Source organism: Pelophylax lessonae (assembly GCF_965119305.1).
Source record: "Pelophylax lessonae genome assembly, chromosome: 6".
Taxonomy (NCBI): Eukaryota; Metazoa; Chordata; class Amphibia; order Anura; family Ranidae; genus Pelophylax; species Pelophylax lessonae.
This window is the reverse complement of record NC_138773.1, coordinates 66,465,245-66,483,508: the sequence shown is the minus strand read 5'-3', so window position 1 is coordinate 66,483,508 and position 18,264 is coordinate 66,465,245. Positions and strand designations below refer to the sequence as shown.

Here is an 18,264-nt window from a genome sequence, read left to right as displayed (position 1 = left end):
TACCTGATGACCTGCAATGCAAGGATCTCCTTGCATCTGCATTATTAATTCTGTGGATCTGTGTTTCCTCCACCTGTCCTGCTGCTTCTTAAATTTTCCCTCATCAGTCATCAGGAGCAGCTCAGACCCGAGGAAGCAAAGCCCTTACTCAACCAAGATGGCCTCCTCCACACAGCGCAGTGCGGAACAAGACACGATCATGGCAAAAATACCATCTGCAGAAAGCATATGGGCAATATTGGTGACTAGTTACCACCAAGATGGCCTCCTCCACACAGAGGAGTGCAGAACTAGACATAGTCATGGTGAAAAAATTATCTACAGTATCATATGGGCATGATTGGTGACTAGGTACCACCAAGATGACCTCCACACAGAGAAGTGCAGAACAAGACATATTCATGGGGAAAAAACATCTTCAGAAAGCAAATGGGCAATATTGGTGACTAGTTACTACCAAGATGGCCTCCTTCATACAGAGAAGTGCAGAACAAGACATGGTCAGGGGGAAAAAAACATCTGCAGAAAGCATATGAGCAATATTGGTGACTAGTTAACATCAGGAGTAACTACAGGCGCCAGTCCTTATACTCTCTGCTAGCCTTCTTTGGGAAGATCTTTATAGTACAGGTGCTCTTTAAGTGACATTACACAGTTGGCAGCTATGAGATGTGTACACTCGAAAATAGATTTTGAGCATCATTAAGTGTTGCTGAAATGATCATAAATGTAATTCATTTTAATAACAGAATTATAACAGCTTTAATTAAAAGGAATGCCCAATGTTAAAACTGCAATGTTAAAAACAGTTTTAAAATATTTGTATTCTACTCTAAAATCCCTTCTTACCCACATACTGACATGTGTACTAGGGCATAGTAAATTTGTGCGCTCATGTGTGTGCACTACATTTCATTTGAAGAAAACAGAACTAGAACTAGTGTACATGGGTGCCTGAGGTCAATTAAAGGGGAAACATGATGGTTTGGATATAAATTTATATATATATATATATATATATATATATATATATATATTATTTCTACTAAATCTGAGAGCATAGCAGAACCTGTTTGCTTTCAGACTCTCTTTCCAGCTGTCTGTACATTTTCTCACCCAAATACTAACATGGGTACTAGGGTATAGTAAATTTGTGCGCTCATGTGTTTGCACTAGGTTTCATTTTTAGGAAAACAGAACTAGAGCTAGTGAACATGGGTGCCTGAGGTCAATTAAAGGGAAAACATGATGGTTTTGGTTTTCTGTTACTTATGTTTAAATGTTATAAATTAATATAATGTTTTTTTTTTACTATTTCTTTAAAATCTTTGTTTTGTGAACAAACAATTAGGACAGGGTCCACCCATAATACTGGCTTTCTATAAGGAGGGCACAGCATAACATGTTTGCTTTCAGACTCTCTTTGTCTGACTGAACCTCAATGCCAAGCTGTCAGTAGGCAGGGAGGGAAGAGAGAGTGTTTGAATTTTAGTTTGAGCTATTGAGCTTTGTAGACCACAGGCATTTGTTTTAGCAAAGCACATATGCATAGCCTTAAATACTTATTAAAAGGAGCAGGCTAAGTAAAGAAATAAAATACAAAAATATTCATATACTTTTTCAAATTGACTTGATTTGAAAAAAAATTAGGAAACAAAATATTTAATAAAACATTGTCCCACTCCTGATAGCCTTCCCCCAGTCATGCTCACCAAACCATGCTCCCTTACCACCTTCCCACTCTGTTGGAATTTTCGCTCAGTGGCTGCAGCAAAGCGAGGCTTCTGGGAATGGGGGAGCATGTGACCTCCCTTATGGGACAGCAGTGCATAGGCCTGAGCAGCCAATCGTCACATTGGTGGGGAGTGACATCATCAAACTTGGAAAGGGCTAACACCATCTGACATGGGGGTGAACTCCTACAGCAGGGAGGTGGTGGGGGAGCATGGATCTGTAGGTATATAGGCAGTCCCCGAGTTGCATACATCCGACTTACATACCACCTACACTTACAAATGGATTGAGACAGCAGGACGTGAGCAGAAATCTACCCCTAGGATGGGAAACTCACTCCTGTAAGAGTTATCATGGGAAAAAGGTGTCTCCACTGAAGCTTTATTACCAATCCTTGTTTCCACGACAACCCAAATTTTCAAAATCCAATAGTCACAGGCACAGAAAGTGAGGTAAAATCTTCTGAACAGGGGCACAGACAGCAAAACAAATGTTACAGGGGTGTTAACCCTTCCCTATGCTATCCCAAACTTAAACATATATTTTTTTGGCTAGAGGTACACTGGAAAAAAAAAATTTACTTGTCCCCCGCCCCCCCCATATAAGTCAATAAGACATACGGTAGTGGCAAGACAAAACCATGGGAAACACATGGAAAATGCACATTAAATGCACTTCAATTGCATGTTCAATGTCCACATATAATAGCCCCAAGGGAGCCTTGCTGCATTGTTGAATAAGATTATGACTTTAGTAAATCAGGTCAAATTTCCAGGATTGCCTTGGCAGCCTACAGATTGAATTTCTGAGTTGCTCTATAAAGCAGCTTGTAATTTATGTTTAGTGGCCTTGTAATAAGCGTACAAATTAAATACAGTTTAAAACCTGTTATATGGTAGGATCTAGGGAGGCTGTCAGCAACAATGATTCCTTGCTATACTGATGTATTTTGCTTATATAACATGCACAATTTTATGTTCTTTATCAAACATTGCATCCTGTGCTATATCCTCTGCTGAGTAAAATGAAGGAATAACAAGCCACTAAGGAGTTGTTAGACCATGTAAGGATGAGACTCCACCAGCCACCATTAAATTCAGGACATGGAAGGCCAGGGTGACTTGCAATATCCCTGTCATCTGCACTAGATTCCACATCGTTGTGTGTCGTATTGATCTGTCAAGCTTCTGCCTGACAGGCCTGAAAGATAAAATGGCTTTAATCCAATATCTATACCATGGCCATTTTTCTCTGTAATACAGAGGCCCGTGCAATCTGGGAATCACAAATTTATGGTCAAGTGACAAAGCAGGGTATTATTTAAAAAAACGAGGAGCTGCTGAATCAATAAAGATATAGAAAGAACAGTTTAAATTCTTGCATTGAAATGTGCAGTGCTTCTCTTTCCTCTATTATACTATCTATCCGTGCCAATAGCAGGGGGTTCCAACTCCAAAATTCACCCCAATTTAAAAAACATTACCAAGGTTTTTTCGTACAGGCACTATCTTGAGTCATTCTCTAAGCCAGCCTTCCTCAACGTTTTTAACATGGAGGAACCCTTGAAAGAACTCTTTGGGCTCAGAAGAATACTACTAATAATTACTTTATCTACATATCACTGTACATTAGTGTGAGGTCTGTGGGTAAAATGCTCCTTATATTATTGGTTAATGGGAAGAATTATCAGATAGAAAAGAAGATCATTGTTGATAGTGGTTACTCATTTGAGAGACAGAAATTGCTCATTGCTCAAGAAACCCCTAGCAACCCTGTAAGAACCCTAAGGTTCCATGGAGCCTTGGTTGAGAAAGGCTATATAATCAAAAAATGGGGTACCTACCAATTCCCCTTTAATTTAAACTCAACTTTGTACTCATGGACTAACAGATAAGGCCAAAAAATGTTTATTCCCTGGAGAGAAAGAAAAGCCGCTGAACACAAATGTCTGCACAGATAGCCATAGAAACAGTCCCCACCTAAGGACCATCCACTAACGTGTTTCAGCCAATAAGGATTAGTTGTAGAGAATATACGACTAAGCCCTATTGGATGAAACATGTTAGAGGGGGTGGTCCTTAGGTGGGGACCGATACTGTTGCTATCTGTGCAATAAACTTAAATTGATATCATTGGTGTGAAGAAGCCAGAGTGACGGCAGAGGAAGACGTTTCATTTTTTTGCATTCCCTGAAGCTGCGTTATTGTAATTATCTTTGTGCCCTTGCCACCAACATGTATTCAGCATATGCCAATATCTTACATTGTATACTGTGCCAAACTTCCAAAGTTCTTTGTTTGTTATTTAGGTTTCCAGACATCTTCAATAAAAACGATTGAAACTAATATTTAGGGGGAGCTAGTATGCAAGCCAAGGAGGAGCTATAAAATCATCAATGATATAGAAAGAACAGCTGACTTTTTAAATCGTAGCTTTGGGCAAAGCAACTAGCTACTGCTTTATTTTCATGCGGCCTCTCTGATTAGGATGATCAATTAGTATCATGGTACTTCCAACAAATTGTTGACTCGGTTGGAAATGATCTCCTTTCCCCTGAGGTCACCTCCTTGCCAGGACTAATCCAGCTCATTGACCCCCAAAAGAACTTATGCCCATCACAGTTCATGCCATGCCATAGACAAAGGATGCTTATACAGGTAAGGGCCTGCTCTCCTCTAGGCCAAACCCCCTGACTTAGTTGATTGGGATAGCTTCTTTTCCCCTGATGGCAACAAATTCCAATTTTCTATGTTGGCAATCGACAGGACAACCCTTTCTAGCATGATGACCTTATGGGTCAGACTCTCCCTCCTCTTTCGGTGGATACTACCGTCGTGTCACAGTCCATCAGGCGCATGGCTGGGATACACTCAATTGAAACCCTATTTGGGAACCTTGGGGGTCCTTCATAGACTCCCTGGCACTACTTTCCACTGATTTTGAATCTCTATTATCTAAATCTTTTAGGCCTGAACATGCTTTATCTCAGATATATCAGATCTTGCTGATGGAGTCATACCTGGACCCACCTCCATTTCTTTCAAAATGAGAACAGGAATTACATGTCTCGTCAGATGATATGGAAAAAAAAATACTGGCAATTACATACAAGATGCCTATCTCCTCTTATGCGCAAGAACGTAATTACCGTATCTCATCTAGGTGGTATCGCTGCCCCACGCTTTTGCATAGCATTAATCTCGTTATCCCAGACACTTGCTGCCGCTGTTTATAGGGTCATAGCAATATGACACATATTTGGGGTACAATCTTACACTTGCATGATAAACTAGTTGGGGATAAATTCCCAAATGAACCCCAAATTACTGTGCTAGCCATGCTGCCAGGCTCCTATAAACAAATTAAAAAGAGTTTAATTAGACACATTATTATGTCGGCCCGGTCTGTAATTGCTAAACACTGGCGTCGTGCTGAAGTCCCATCGTTGGCTGAATGGGCCTGTGAAGTGAACCAGGTAGACTCTGTATAACGTATGATTGGATGGGATGATGACAGGTCTGAATCCTACAACCTCATGTGGACAGTGTGGTCCCACTTCAAATATTCCTCTGCTTTTGACTTCTTTGTTTCTTGCGACAACTTGAGGATCTGGTTGTTCCGGGGGCTTCCCATGTGTATGTACTAGGCATCCTTGTTCTTCCCATTATTATTTTTTTTTATATCTCTCTTATTTTGTTTTCTGTTTCCCACTTTCTCTCTCTTTCTTTTACTCTTCTCTTTGATATTTTCTTTTCTCCATATTATTTTATATCAGGTATTAGAGCGATTTGCTTCCAACAATGTAATGCAAGAGTATCCTTACATACTATGAATGTATCTATTAGATCTTATGACTACTGAATTACAGGATTTTCCTAATATTTCTTCTGCCGTACTCGGCTAGGGATTATTGAATATTTTGCTTGTTTAGATAATGAATTAGACACGTATGCCTTCTAAGCAATGACCACTCTTAACTTAACATCATGCTGTACTCTAAGTTTTTCGCTCCAGGTAGATGTGTTTTTTGATTTATTATTGTAACAGGATACATGTATGTTTTTTTTTTTTTTTAATACCTGTAATGCTCCAAAACTCTTAATAAAAAATAATTTGAACATAAACACAATGGGGGCAGGATATTACATGTACATTGATGGAGGCTTCCCCTCCCTGTTATCTATGTAAGACACAGGCTGGAGAGGTTTGACACAGCCTGTGACTGGCAGAAATCCACACACACCACATCATTGCCAAAAAATAATTAAGATTTGATTTAAAATATATTTTTATATGACAATTTAACCACTTTACCACCGGAGGATTTTCCTGCTTTACGTCCAGGCCACTTTTTGCGATTCGGCACCGTGCGACTTTAACTGAAAATTGCGCGGTCATGCAAAGCCGTACCCAAACGAAATTTACGTCCTTTTTTTCCCACAAATAGAGATTTCTTTTGATGGTATTTGATCACCTCTGCGCTTTTCATTTTTTGCGATATTAATAAAAAAACGACAATTTAGAAAAAATAACAGTATTTTTCTACTTTGACAGTTAAAAAGTATCCAATATATTCAATTTTTGTTATATATTTAGGCCAAAATGTATTTAGCTACATGTCTTTGACAAAAAAAATTCTCAATGAGCGTATTTTTAACCGCTTTAAGACCGGAAAATTTTACCCCATTCCTGACCAGGCCATATTTTGCAATTCAGCACTGCGTTATTTTAACGGACAATTGCGCGGTCGTGCGACGCTGTACCCAAATTAAATTCATGTCCTTTTTTCCCCATAAATAGAGCTTTCTTTTGGTGGTATTTGATCACCTGTGCGATTTTTACTTTTTGTGCTATAAACAAAAAAGACAACAATTTTGAAAAAATAACAATATTTTTCACATTTTTTTTATATGAAATCCCCCCCCCCCCCCAAATGTAAAAATCGAAATTTTTTAACATTTTAGGCCAATTTGTTTTCTGCTACATATGTTTGGTAAAAAAAATCGCAATAAGTGTATTTTCATTGGTTTGTGCAAAAGTTATCGTAGCTACTAACTACGGGAAATTTATGTCATTTTTATTGTTTTTTTTTAGTAAAGGCGGCGATCTGCGATTTTTTTTGCGGGACTGCGACATTGCGGCGGACAGATCGGACCCCTAACGGACATTTTTTACACTTTTGGGGGTACCAGTTACATTACTACAGTAATCAGTGCTATACATATGCACTGTTACTGTAAAAATGACACTGGCAGGGAAGGGGTTAACTTTTATTGGTGATCAAGGAGTTAATGTATGCCTGGTGCTTACTGACGTGTGTGGGGGGAGGGGACTGTGTGACACAGGGACAGATCGCAGGTTCATCTATGCTGAATCCTGCAATCTGTCCCTGCCTGTCACTTAGGAGATCCGCCCGCTTTGTTTACATAAGCGGGCGGATCGCCTCACTCGATCCCCGATGATCGGGGAAGAGCGGCGGTGATCACCGCCTCTCCTCCCCTGGCCCGACTCCCGCTGTGTCTGAATACAGCGGGAGCGAGACTCCGGCGGCGCGCGCGTGCCGCCCACAAGGGGAGGAGTCCAGCGGCGTAGACCTATGTCGCTGGACGATAACGAGCCACTTTGCCGCAGTATGCTCAATGTGAGCGGTCGGCAAGTGGTTAAAATAGTTAATTGATATTAATTATTTATTTTTCCTCTGTATTCCAAAGGTTGTTTTTTTTTTTTATTATGAACATGTGATTAGCAGCACTAGACTAGAGGTCTAGAAGCTCCTCCTGGTCATGTTTTCCTGCAGACAGGCTGGGAAAGAGCAGGGCCATGTGACAGCTGTATATTGATTAGGAAAAAGGTACTATTTTTTTTATTAAAATAATTACAGTGCCATCATCCATATACAGAAAGAGAAGGGACAATGTAAATTAAACAGTATGTGCTTAGTATCACTTTAAACAAATTCACATGCACCCATGCATTTAGAGAGCTATGTGAGTATTATAACATATTTTCAAATGAAAAGCTTTATAACGTGACCAGGTGAGTATGCTAGTTACACATGTTGAGTTCTTTTACTTTTTATGTTTGCAACAAATTTGCTTTTGCAACATGAAAGACTTTAACCTTTTAAAATATTATAGTGCAACAATAAAAGTAGCAAAAATAATCTACTTCCATAACACAATCTATATAAAAAAAAAATATATATATATATATATATATATATATATAAATATATATATATATATACACTGTACTGTATGTACAGTATCTCAAAAAAGTGAGTACACCCCTCTCATTTTTGTAAATATTTTATTATACCTTTACATGTGACAACACTGAAGAAATGACACTTTGCTACAATGTAAAGTAGTGAGTGTACAGCTTGTATAACAGTGTAAATTTGCTGTCCCCTCAAAATAACTCAACACACAGCCATTAATGTCTAAACCGCTGGCAACAAAAGTGAGTACACCCCTAAGTGAAAATGTCTAAATTGGGCCTAATTAGCAACTTTCCCTCCCCGGTGTTATGTGACTCATTAGTGTTACAAGGTCTCAGGCGTGAATGGGGAACAGGTGTGTTAAATTTGGTGTTATCGCTCTCACTCTCTCATACTGGTCACTGGAAGTTCAACATGGCACCTCATGGCAAATAACTCTCTGAGGATCTGAAAAAAAAGAATTGTTGCTCTACATAAAGATGGCCTTTTCTATAAGATGATTGCCAAGACCCTGAAACTGAGCTGCAGCATGGTTGCCAAGAACATACAGCGGTTTAACAGGACAGGTTCCACTCAGAACAGGCCTCGCCATGGCCAACCAAATAAGTTGAGTGCTCAGTGTCATATCCAGAGGTTGTCTTTGGGAAATAGACGTATGAGTGCTGCTAGCATTGCTGCAGAGGTTGAAGGGGTGGGGGGTCAGCCTGTCAGTGCTCAGACCATACGCCGCACACTGCATCAAATTGGTCTGCATGGCTGTCATCCCAGAAGGAAGCCTCTTCTAAAGATGATGCACAAGAAAGCCCACAAACAGTTTGCTGAAGACAAGCAGACTAAGGACATGGATTACTGGAACCATGTCCTGTGGTCTGATGAGACCAAGATAAACGTATTTGGTTCAGATGGTGTCAAGCATGTGTGGCGGCAACCAGATGAGGAGTGCAAAGACAAGTTTGTCTTGCCTACAGTCAGGCATGGTGGTGGGAGTGTCATGGTCTGGGGCTGCATGAGTGCTGCTGGCACTGGGGGAGCTACAGTTCATTGAGGGAACCATGAATGCCAACATGTACTGTGACATAGTGAAGCAGAGCATGATCCCCTTCCTTGGGAAACTGGGCCGCAGGCCAGTATTCAAACATGATACCTACCCCAAACAAACCTCCAAGACAAACACTGCCTTACTAAAGAAGCTGAGGGTAAAGGTGATGGACTGGCCAAGCTTGTCTCCACACCTAAACCCTATTGAGCATCTGTAGGGCATCCTCAAACAGAGGGTGGAAGAGGGCAAGGTCTCTAACATCCAGAAGCTCTGTGATGTCCTCATGGAGGAGTGGAAGAGGACTCCAGTGGCAACCTGTGCAGCTCTGATGAACTCCATGGCCAAGAGGGTTAAGGCAGTGTTGGAAAAAAATGGTGGCCACACAAAATATTGGCACTTTGGGCCCAAATTGGACATTTTGACTTAGGGGTGTACTCATTCAGTGGTTTAGACATTAATGGCTGTATGTTGAGTTATTTTGAGGGGACAGGAAATTTACACTGTTATACAAGCTGTACACTCAGTACTTTACATTGTAGCAAAGTGTAATTTATTCAGTGTTGTCACATGAAAAGATAGAATAAAATATTTACAAAAATGTGAGGGGTGTACTCACTCTTGTGAGATACTGTATGTATATATATATATATATATATATATATTATATATATATATATATATATATATATATATATATATATATATATATATATATATATATATATATATATATATTTGTCTTTGAATTCTTTGTAAGTTTGATAGGTGACTCTGTTGCAGTTTTTTTTTTACAATGTATAATAATTGTAAAAAAAGAGATTATTGCACAGAAAAAGTAAAAAAAAAAAAAAGCAGTCATTTTTTTCATTTCAGCGGCATAACTGTATTACTTGCAATTTATTCCCCATGTGAGCATTAAATTCTGCTATTAAACATCCTGCACTGTGTCCTGAACATGGAAAAGCAATATCTCTTTTGTAGTTACATTGTATCTCATTTGGTATGTATAAGGTGAATGGATCCAGAAGTCAAAACACAGGGAGATTGGAGAAAGCTTGATTAATCTGTGCACTGAAAAGAAGATTAAATACAGGGGAATCTGTGACTTAAGCAACACAAGTAGTTTTAGCGTCCTGTTAACCCTTTCCAGGGTGCTGACTGACAGACTCAGAGCTTAATGTGGGCAGGGCACCCATTTATATGTTCAGTTACTGAGGGTTTGTTTAATTCCATTACCAATCATTGTATTTTTCTTAATGTTGTTTAGCATTGTAGGAGGAAAATTGGAGTTGTATGAACACCCATGTACATACTACCCTTTCAGCTGGCCACCCAGCAAAAGTCACCCCTTATCGTGTTTTTCTTTATACTGTAGATGACTTTAATCAGCTTACTCCAATGTTGGTGCAAAATCTGGGGCTAGAGCTAGGTCAATGGACTTTTAGTGAAAACTATATGTCCTATATCTGGCTTATCCTGTATTTGATTTTCTTGCATCAAGTATTTATTAAGGATGTTGATTGCACTTTCTAGTGTACAGATGTGTTTAGGAAATATCATTATTAATATATATGAGTGCACTGATGTGTGAGAAGTAGATGTTAACCTTGGATCTCCAGTTTACCAGTGTTTGAATGGACCTGATGAATTTTTTAAAGGAGTCAAGCATTTTAGAGATGGAAAATTCAGGAAATAAGAAGGTACAATTGATGCTTATATAGGGAATCATCAAATATTAAGCACGTTCATCAACGTTTGTCCCCTAGGCGTACACCTAAATGATCAATCTAGCAAATTCTGCCATATTGAATGCTGAAGCCACAAGGCTAACAGCTCAAATGTAACCAGGACATTTTCCTGGCATTCAGTATTGGGCAATAATCAAACAAGATCTTGTATTTCTCTAAAGATTGTGGATCTGATGGCCTGACTAGTAAATTATGTTTTTCCATAACTGGACTCCTAGCTGCTAGGGAAATAGGGGACTTGTAGTTTATGAATGATGGGCAAGGTGCTAGGAAACATAATTCCACCATAGCAGTAGCCTTGTTGTTATACTATGTCTAGGGTTGGATGGGCAGGTATTTCACCAGAGCAACAGGAGGTAAGTTATCTACCCAACTGTTGTTTCACAGCTAGAAATTGAGAACAGGCCACAATTGTTTTCAATGACATGTCGATGATGTGTATAAATGGTGAAAGCTTCATTCTCTACTCCACATGGAAAATGAAACTATAGGCTTCAGCTCACACAATAATGTTCTTGTGTATTGGAAAATCTGTGGTAGCAATAACCATAAATGATTGTTATTGCTGTCTAGTGAACTCCCTGAACAGCTTAACAGTAACTTTGTCATTGGCAGTGATGGCTGAATTTTTCTATCCTCCTTTGTGACTATAGTATCCTGCATGATCACCCTTTTCTGGGTCTGGGACCCATAGGTCCTCTGCAGATGGGAAAAAGATTCCAGGGTGTGCAGGGACATGTAGTTCCTTTAAAGTTAGGGGACTTGTTCATAGGGTAAGCTGGGTAATGAAGTTCCTCCAAAGCTAGAGGGCATGCTCATAGAATAAGCTGGGTAATGAAGTTCCTCCAAAGCTAGGGGGCATGTTCATAGGCTAAGCTGGGTAATGAAGTTCATCCAAAGCTAGGGGACATGTTCATAGGATAATATGGGTAATGAAGTTCCTCCAAAGTTAGGGGACATGTTCATAGGGTTAGCTGGGTAAGGAAGTTCCTCTAAAGCTAAGGGACATGCTCATAGGATAAGCTGGGTAATGAAGTTCATCCAAAGCTAGGGGGACAGGTTCATAGGATAAGTTGGGTAACAAAGTTCCTCAAAAGCTAGTGGACATGTTCAAAGGGTAAGCTGGGTAATGAAGTTCCTCCAATGCTAGAGGGCATGCTCATAGAATAAGCTGGGTAATGAAGTTCTTCCAAAGCTAGGGGGCATGTTCATAGGCTAAGCTGGGTAATGAAGTTCATCCAAAGCTAGGGGACATTTTCATAGGATAAGCTGGGTAATGAAGTTCCTCCAAAGTTAGGGGACATGTTCATAGGTTTAGCTGGGTAAGGAAGTTCCTCCAAAGCTAAGGGACATGCTCATAGGATAACTGGGTAACGAAGTTCCTCAAAAGCTAGGGGACATGTTCATCGGGTAAGCTGGGTAACGAAGTTCCTCCAAAGTTAGGGGACATTTTCATAAGATAGGCTGTGTAACAAAGTTCCTCCAAAGCTGGAGTACAGGCTCCCAGGATGTATTTTAAACTAAAATTCCTCAGCTTTTGGAAGCCAGGTTCTCACCCCTCCACAGCTGAAAAAAATGAGCTTTCCAGCTATGCAGCAACAAAGTAGTGATTCTGTGAAAGGAGGCCAGGTTCTCAGGTTTTTCTGGGATTTTTATCTTTTCCACAGCTGCACATACAGCCTGCTGGGTATACTGTAACAAGTAGCTGCTTCAATATGCTGGGGGACTTGTACCTCCTCCATAACTTGTGGATAACGTTGTAGGATATCTTGGGTTATCTTGGGATTTTGGGTTCCTTCACAAATGGAGAATGGCCCACAGGGTATCCCGGGACTTGAAATTTTCCTACATTTAAAGAACCTAGTCTTCATCACCCTACAAATGAGTAATATGAAGTATATAATCATAGAAATCAGTTGTCATTTTGAACAGCTAATAAAGACACAAAACCTCTATAATGCATACAAGTTCATGACTGACCACTGCTTAGTTGGACACACTGGTACTGAAGCAGTAACCCTTTCAGTTAGACAGAACTCTTTAGCGATTCTCTGCTAGGTATCTCCCACACACAAGCTAATATTAGAAAGTATCCCATATTGAAAAAAAAAAAAAATCAACATAGAAACAGGAGATAGGTATTGTGTAACTCAGACTTTAGATACAACTAGATGTGAGATAGTGATGAAGAATGATAAGAACCAATGAGGGGAATGATATTGCGGCTCTAACTAGATGGAAGAAAACATCAATGTATCAGACAGTCTTGTCAATCCAAAAGTGAAATTTCATCTACATAACCACTGTTTAGTCATCCACTTGCTTCTAATATACCCTAAACACTCAAATGGCAAGGATAAAATAATTCAAGCCCAGCTCCTCCCCCATGATCTAGGATCATTATGAACGGAGTCTCACTCCATTTTTAAATATTTCAGTGATGTACAATGCACCAGGGGCATTGGGTGTCAGCCTACTGCAACAAGATGATTGAGACTGCATGTCCAAGAACTCTGATACTGAGTTTCCACAGCTGCAGTCCTCCAGTAAAAAGCATACATATTTTTGAGTATTTTAAAATATTGTAATGAACTTAGGAAACAGTATATGGAAATACAAGGCAAAGCAACTGTAGGTATCCAACGATTGTGGAAATATAAGTTATGATCTCCTATTCTTATGGAAATAGAAGTCAGGACCTCCTATTCTTAGGGAAATAGAAGTCATGACCTCCTATTCTTAGGGAAATAGAAGTCATGACCTCCTATTCTTAGGGATATAGAAGTCAGGACCTCCTATTCTTAGGGAAATAGAAGTCAGGAGGACCTCCTATTCTTAGGGAAATAGAAGTCAGGACCTCCTATTCTTAGGGAAATAGAAGTCAGAACCTCCTATTCTTAGGGAAATATAAGTCATGACCTCCTATTCTTAGGGAAATATAAGTCATGACCTCCTATTCTTAGGGATATAGAAGTCATGACCTCCTATTCTTAGGGAAATATAAGTCATGACCTCCTATTCTTAGGGAAATATAAGTCATGACCTCCTATTCTTAGGGATATAGAAGTCAGGACCTCCTATTCTTAGGGAAATATAAGTCATGACCTCCTATTCTTAGGGAAATAGAAGTCAGGAGGACCTCCTATTCTTAGGGAAATAGAAGTCATGACCTCCTATTCTTAGGGAAATAGAAGTCAGGAGGACCTCCTATTCTTAGGGAAATAGAAGTCAGAACTTCAACTGCAAGCCTTGGACTGGCAATACAAGCTCATACTTTGGCTTCGACAACAGCTGGAGACCTACAGGGTTGACTAATCCAGTAAAATTAACCTTTTAACAGGCTTAGGTTGCAAGCCAGCTACAGTGGAACCAGGGAAACACTGTATGTGTATGAATATGCTGGAACTTGTAGTCCTACCACAGTTAGAGATAGGCAAGGTGCCGGAAGGTTGCATTTTAATGTCATTAACAACAAGGACCAGTAGGAAGACAGCCTTCAATTCACAAGTGTGTTCTGTTAGATGATATGCTGGTGCTTGTTGTTCCACAACAGCTGCCAGAAGATGTCTCAAACACACTTGGTTCTCAATACATACTCAGGCTTAAATTGAGGAATTGAATGGGAATGTAAAATGAGCAGTAACCTAAATCAACTAATAAGATTTTGGTTTAGCGCACAGCAGTGACAATTGGATTCTAATTGCTTAAATAAGCCTAACACACTGGCATTAGGTGTTAGAAATTGTATTTTTCCTTCTCATCTGAGATATACATTTGGTAATACATAGCCAGCCTGCAGCAGGACTACAAGTATCAGCATGCCCTAACCATCAAAGATTACTGCGAATCCATACCAACCAAAGAGTTAAAGGTTCTTCTATGAAAACATTGAATAATACATAAAATTATGCATCACCCTTTTGGGCTCATAGGTAAAAGATGCCAAGTGCTTGCAAAGCAGGTAGCATACCTTCAAGGCAGCAGGTTCTCCATAATCCTGAATGGGTCATCACCTCTTCGTTCTTCTTGCTGGTTTCATTGTCATTAGTGGACTTAGCTTTGCAGACCCCTCTTGAATAAAGCCAGTAATCCGTGCCCACTGCAATGGTCATCAGACTGAAAGCTGCGAAGGCCCCCACTGTGGTAATGAGCATCTGAACACCTCTGTCACACATCCTCATACTTGGTCATGATAATCGGGCCTCTTTTTCTTTAGACTGGTAGACTGGGAGACTTCAACAGGTACCACAGGTATATAATGAAAGAGTCCTAGTCTAGAATGTTTCAGTATCAGATCAAGATGGCGTTTTGGTAGACATTTAGATTCTTTAAAATTGTTTCCTGAACCAAACTTTTCATGACCTTGAGAAAGTCTGTTTTATTTTCCAGGCCAGTGCTTGAAAGCCTTGTATGAAGAGAAGAAAAATAAATAATTCCAAATTGCTAGACTTTCTAATCAGCCAATAAAAGTCAGCAAACTTTAAATTCCTCTTGTGGAAAAAAGTAGATGCCACTTTGCTGCTTTCACAGATTCTGCTTGTCTTCTCCTCCCTGGGAGTGAGACCAGAAATGTGGTCCTGAAGGAGCAGCTCATGTCCAGCCACTGAGCTTAGCTAAACATCCAGTGTTGCTGTGAAGGGTCAGCTCTTGTTCTCAGCTGAGAATCCAACGTGGTACAACCCCCAACCCCTCTATGAGATCTGCCCTACGTGTGCTGAACCCACAGCTACTCCCCTGCATCTGAGGCCAGCTAAGGAACCCAACACGGTGCTAAAGGAACAGCTCTGTCCCGGAGTCTGGGGACTAAGGAAAGGTTTTGGGTGGTGCTGAAGGGACAGCTCCGGGCAAGCAGAACAAGTCCCGGTGTGGTGCTGAAGGGACAGCTCCTTCCTAGAATCTCCGAATCCGACCTGGACCCAGAGTGGTGCTGAAGGGACAGCTCCTTCCTAGAATCTCCGAATCCGACCTGGACCCAGAGTGGTGCTGAAGGGACAACTCCTTCCTAGAATCTCCGAATCCGACCTGGACCCAGAGTGGTGCTAAAGGGACAACTCTTTCCTAGAATCTCCGAATCCGACCTGTACCCAGAGTGGTGCTGAAGGGACAGCTCCTTCCTATATTCTCCGAATCCGACCTGTACCCAGGGTGGTGCTGAAGGGACAACTCTTTCCTAGATTCTCCGAATCCGACCTGGACCCAGAGTGGTGCTGAAGGGACAGCTCCTTCCTATATTCTCCGAATCCGACCTGGACCCAGAGTGGTGCTGAAGGGACAGCTCCTTCCTATATTCTCCGAATCCGATCTGTACCCAGGGTGGTGCTGAAGGAACAACTCTTTCCTAGAATCACCGAATCCGACCTGGACCCAGAGTGGTGCTAAAGGGACAGCTCCTTCTTAGATCCTGGGATTCTGATCAGGACCTAGAGTGGTGGTTAGGGGACAGCTGCTTTCCAAATCTTCCGATTAGGACCCAGAGTAGTTCTAAAAGGACAGCTCCTTAGATCCTAGAATCACACCAGGACCAGAGTTGATATTCAAGGGGCAGCTCCCTCATGGACCCTAGAATCAGACCTGGATCAGGAGTGAAACTCAAGGGACAGCTCTGTCCTAGATCCTACAAACAGACCAGGAGTGATCCTGAAGGGACAGGTCCTTTCCAGCCTCTGCAATCTAGGTAACCCGAGAGATCCTGAGGGCACATTTCATTCCTAACTAGCATCTATGAGAGGACCCGGAGATGTCCTGAAGGGACAGTTCCTCTGGAATCTAGAAGTGGACCCCGAGAGGTCCTGAAGGAACAGCTCCTTACCAGACTCTGGAATCTAGAAGTGGACCCAGAGAGCTCCTGTAGGGACAGCACCTTCCCAGCCTCTGGAATCTACTAGTTGGGGACCCGGTGTTGAAGGGACAGCACCTTCCCAGCCCCTGAAATCTAGGAGAGGACTCCGAGAGGTCCTGTAGGGACAGCACCTTCCCAGCCTCTGGAATCTACTAGTTGGGGACCCGGTGTTGAAGGGACAGCACCTTCCCAGCCCCTGAAATCTAGGAGAGGACCCAGAGAGGTCCTGTAGGGACAGCACCTTCCCAGCCTCTGGAATCTACTAGTTGGGGACCCGGTGTTGAAGGGACAGCACCTTCCCAGCCTTTGTAATCTAGGAGAGGACCCAGAGAGCTCCTGTAGGGACAGCACCTTCCCAGCCTCTGGAATCTAGGAGAGGACCCGGAGAGCTCCTGTAGGGACAGCACCTTCCCAGCCTCTGGAATCGACTAGTTGGGGACCCGGTGTTGAAGGGACAGCACCTTCCCAGCCTCTGGAATCTAGGAGAGGACCCGGAGAGGTCCTGTAGGGACAGCACCTTCCCAGCCTCTGGAATCTAGGAGAGGACCCAGAGAGGTCCTGTAGGGACAGCACCTTCCCAGCCTCTGGAATCTAGGAGAGGACCCAGAGAGGTCCTGTAGGGACAGCACCTTCCCAGCCTCTGGAATCTAGGAGAGGACCCAGAGAGGTCCTGTAGGGACAGCACCTTCCCAGCCTCCTGAACCTACTAGTTGGGGACCCGGCGTTGAAGGGACAGCACCTTCCCAGCCTTTGGAATCTAGGAGAGGACCCAGAGAGGTCCTGTAGGGACAGCACCTTCCCAGCCTCTTGAACCTACTAGTTGGGGACCCGGCGTTGAAGGGACAGCACCTTCCCAGCCTCTGGAATCTAGGAGAGGACCCAGAGAGGTCCTGTAGGGACAGTACCTTCCCAGCCTCTTGAACCTACTAGTTGGGGACCCGGCGTTGAAGGGACAGCCTGTGTGCTCCCTAAAGTGATCGCTCCTACCCTTAGTCTGTGAAGTGTGGAGAGGATGAGCGTCTGGATCCCAGGCTTCACAAACCTCTTCTGATTGCTGTGTCCTTGCGTCTCCAACACAAACCAACAATTCCTATCAAACGACCTTCACTGCAATAAGTTCCCAACTACCGCTCTTGTCACATGTTTCTGGGTCATCGCATAGGCATCAGGTGGATGCATGGGACAGCAAGCTCAAGGTGAGGTCCTTCACCCAGGTAAAAGCCTAAAACGACCCTGACAGGTGGCACCTCCTATATATCTTCAGGTTCAGTCCGTGCAGAAGCCACCCATCCATCCATCCATCCACCCATCCAGGGGCATCATCCCAAAGTGAGAGGCATGAGGCACCTTCATTCTCTGGAGCACGCTTCAGTCTAGACTGGTGGTGGAGGATGCTCCTAGGCAGACGTGACCGGTGCCAATATCTCCAGGTGAAATCCGAAATCAGGCTGAGCCCCAGCGCCCATTCCAGCAGGAAAGTTTAGATGTTTCTGGAGGACAGCCCGTTCCTCTGGGGCAACCTTCTCCTGGGCTCATAGAGCTCCTCACTGTCCTAAAAGTCTATAGCTCATTCCTCCAGTCCTCTGCCATTGCTTCTTCTTCTGATGAGCAGACATTCTTCTGTGTTCATAGTTTCTCTAATCTCAGCCTCTTCTCTGCCTCTGTTTCTCCAATCTCAGCCTCC

The 18,264-nt window shown here is 42.1% G+C and overlaps 1 protein-coding gene and 1 long non-coding RNA gene across 3 annotated transcripts in view; both read right to left on the bottom strand.

Annotated features, from left to right (window-relative positions):
* CACNG3 (calcium voltage-gated channel auxiliary subunit gamma 3) overlaps positions 1 to 15,792 on the bottom strand; it is a 483,472-nt gene extending 467,680 nt beyond the window's left edge. For both annotated transcript variants that reach the window (XR_014225405.1, XM_082261079.1), the window contains exon 1: positions 14,712 to 15,792. Coding sequence is in view for 1 of the 2 variants with exons in the window: in XM_082261079.1 (XP_082117205.1) it covers positions 14,712 to 14,922 (211 nt within the window). In the remaining variant the exon portion in view is untranslated. The remainder of the gene's footprint in view (positions 1 to 14,711) is intronic.
* Positions 15,793 to 17,033: 1,241 nt separating this feature from the next.
* On the bottom strand, positions 17,034 to 17,622 carry LOC309559232. Its single transcript, XR_014225453.1, has 3 exons — positions 17,504 to 17,622; positions 17,320 to 17,386; positions 17,034 to 17,265 (listed from the first exon to the last, which is right to left on the bottom strand). It is a non-coding gene; the product is annotated as an uncharacterized lncRNA (long non-coding RNA).
* Positions 17,623 to 18,264: the final 642 nt, after the last annotated feature.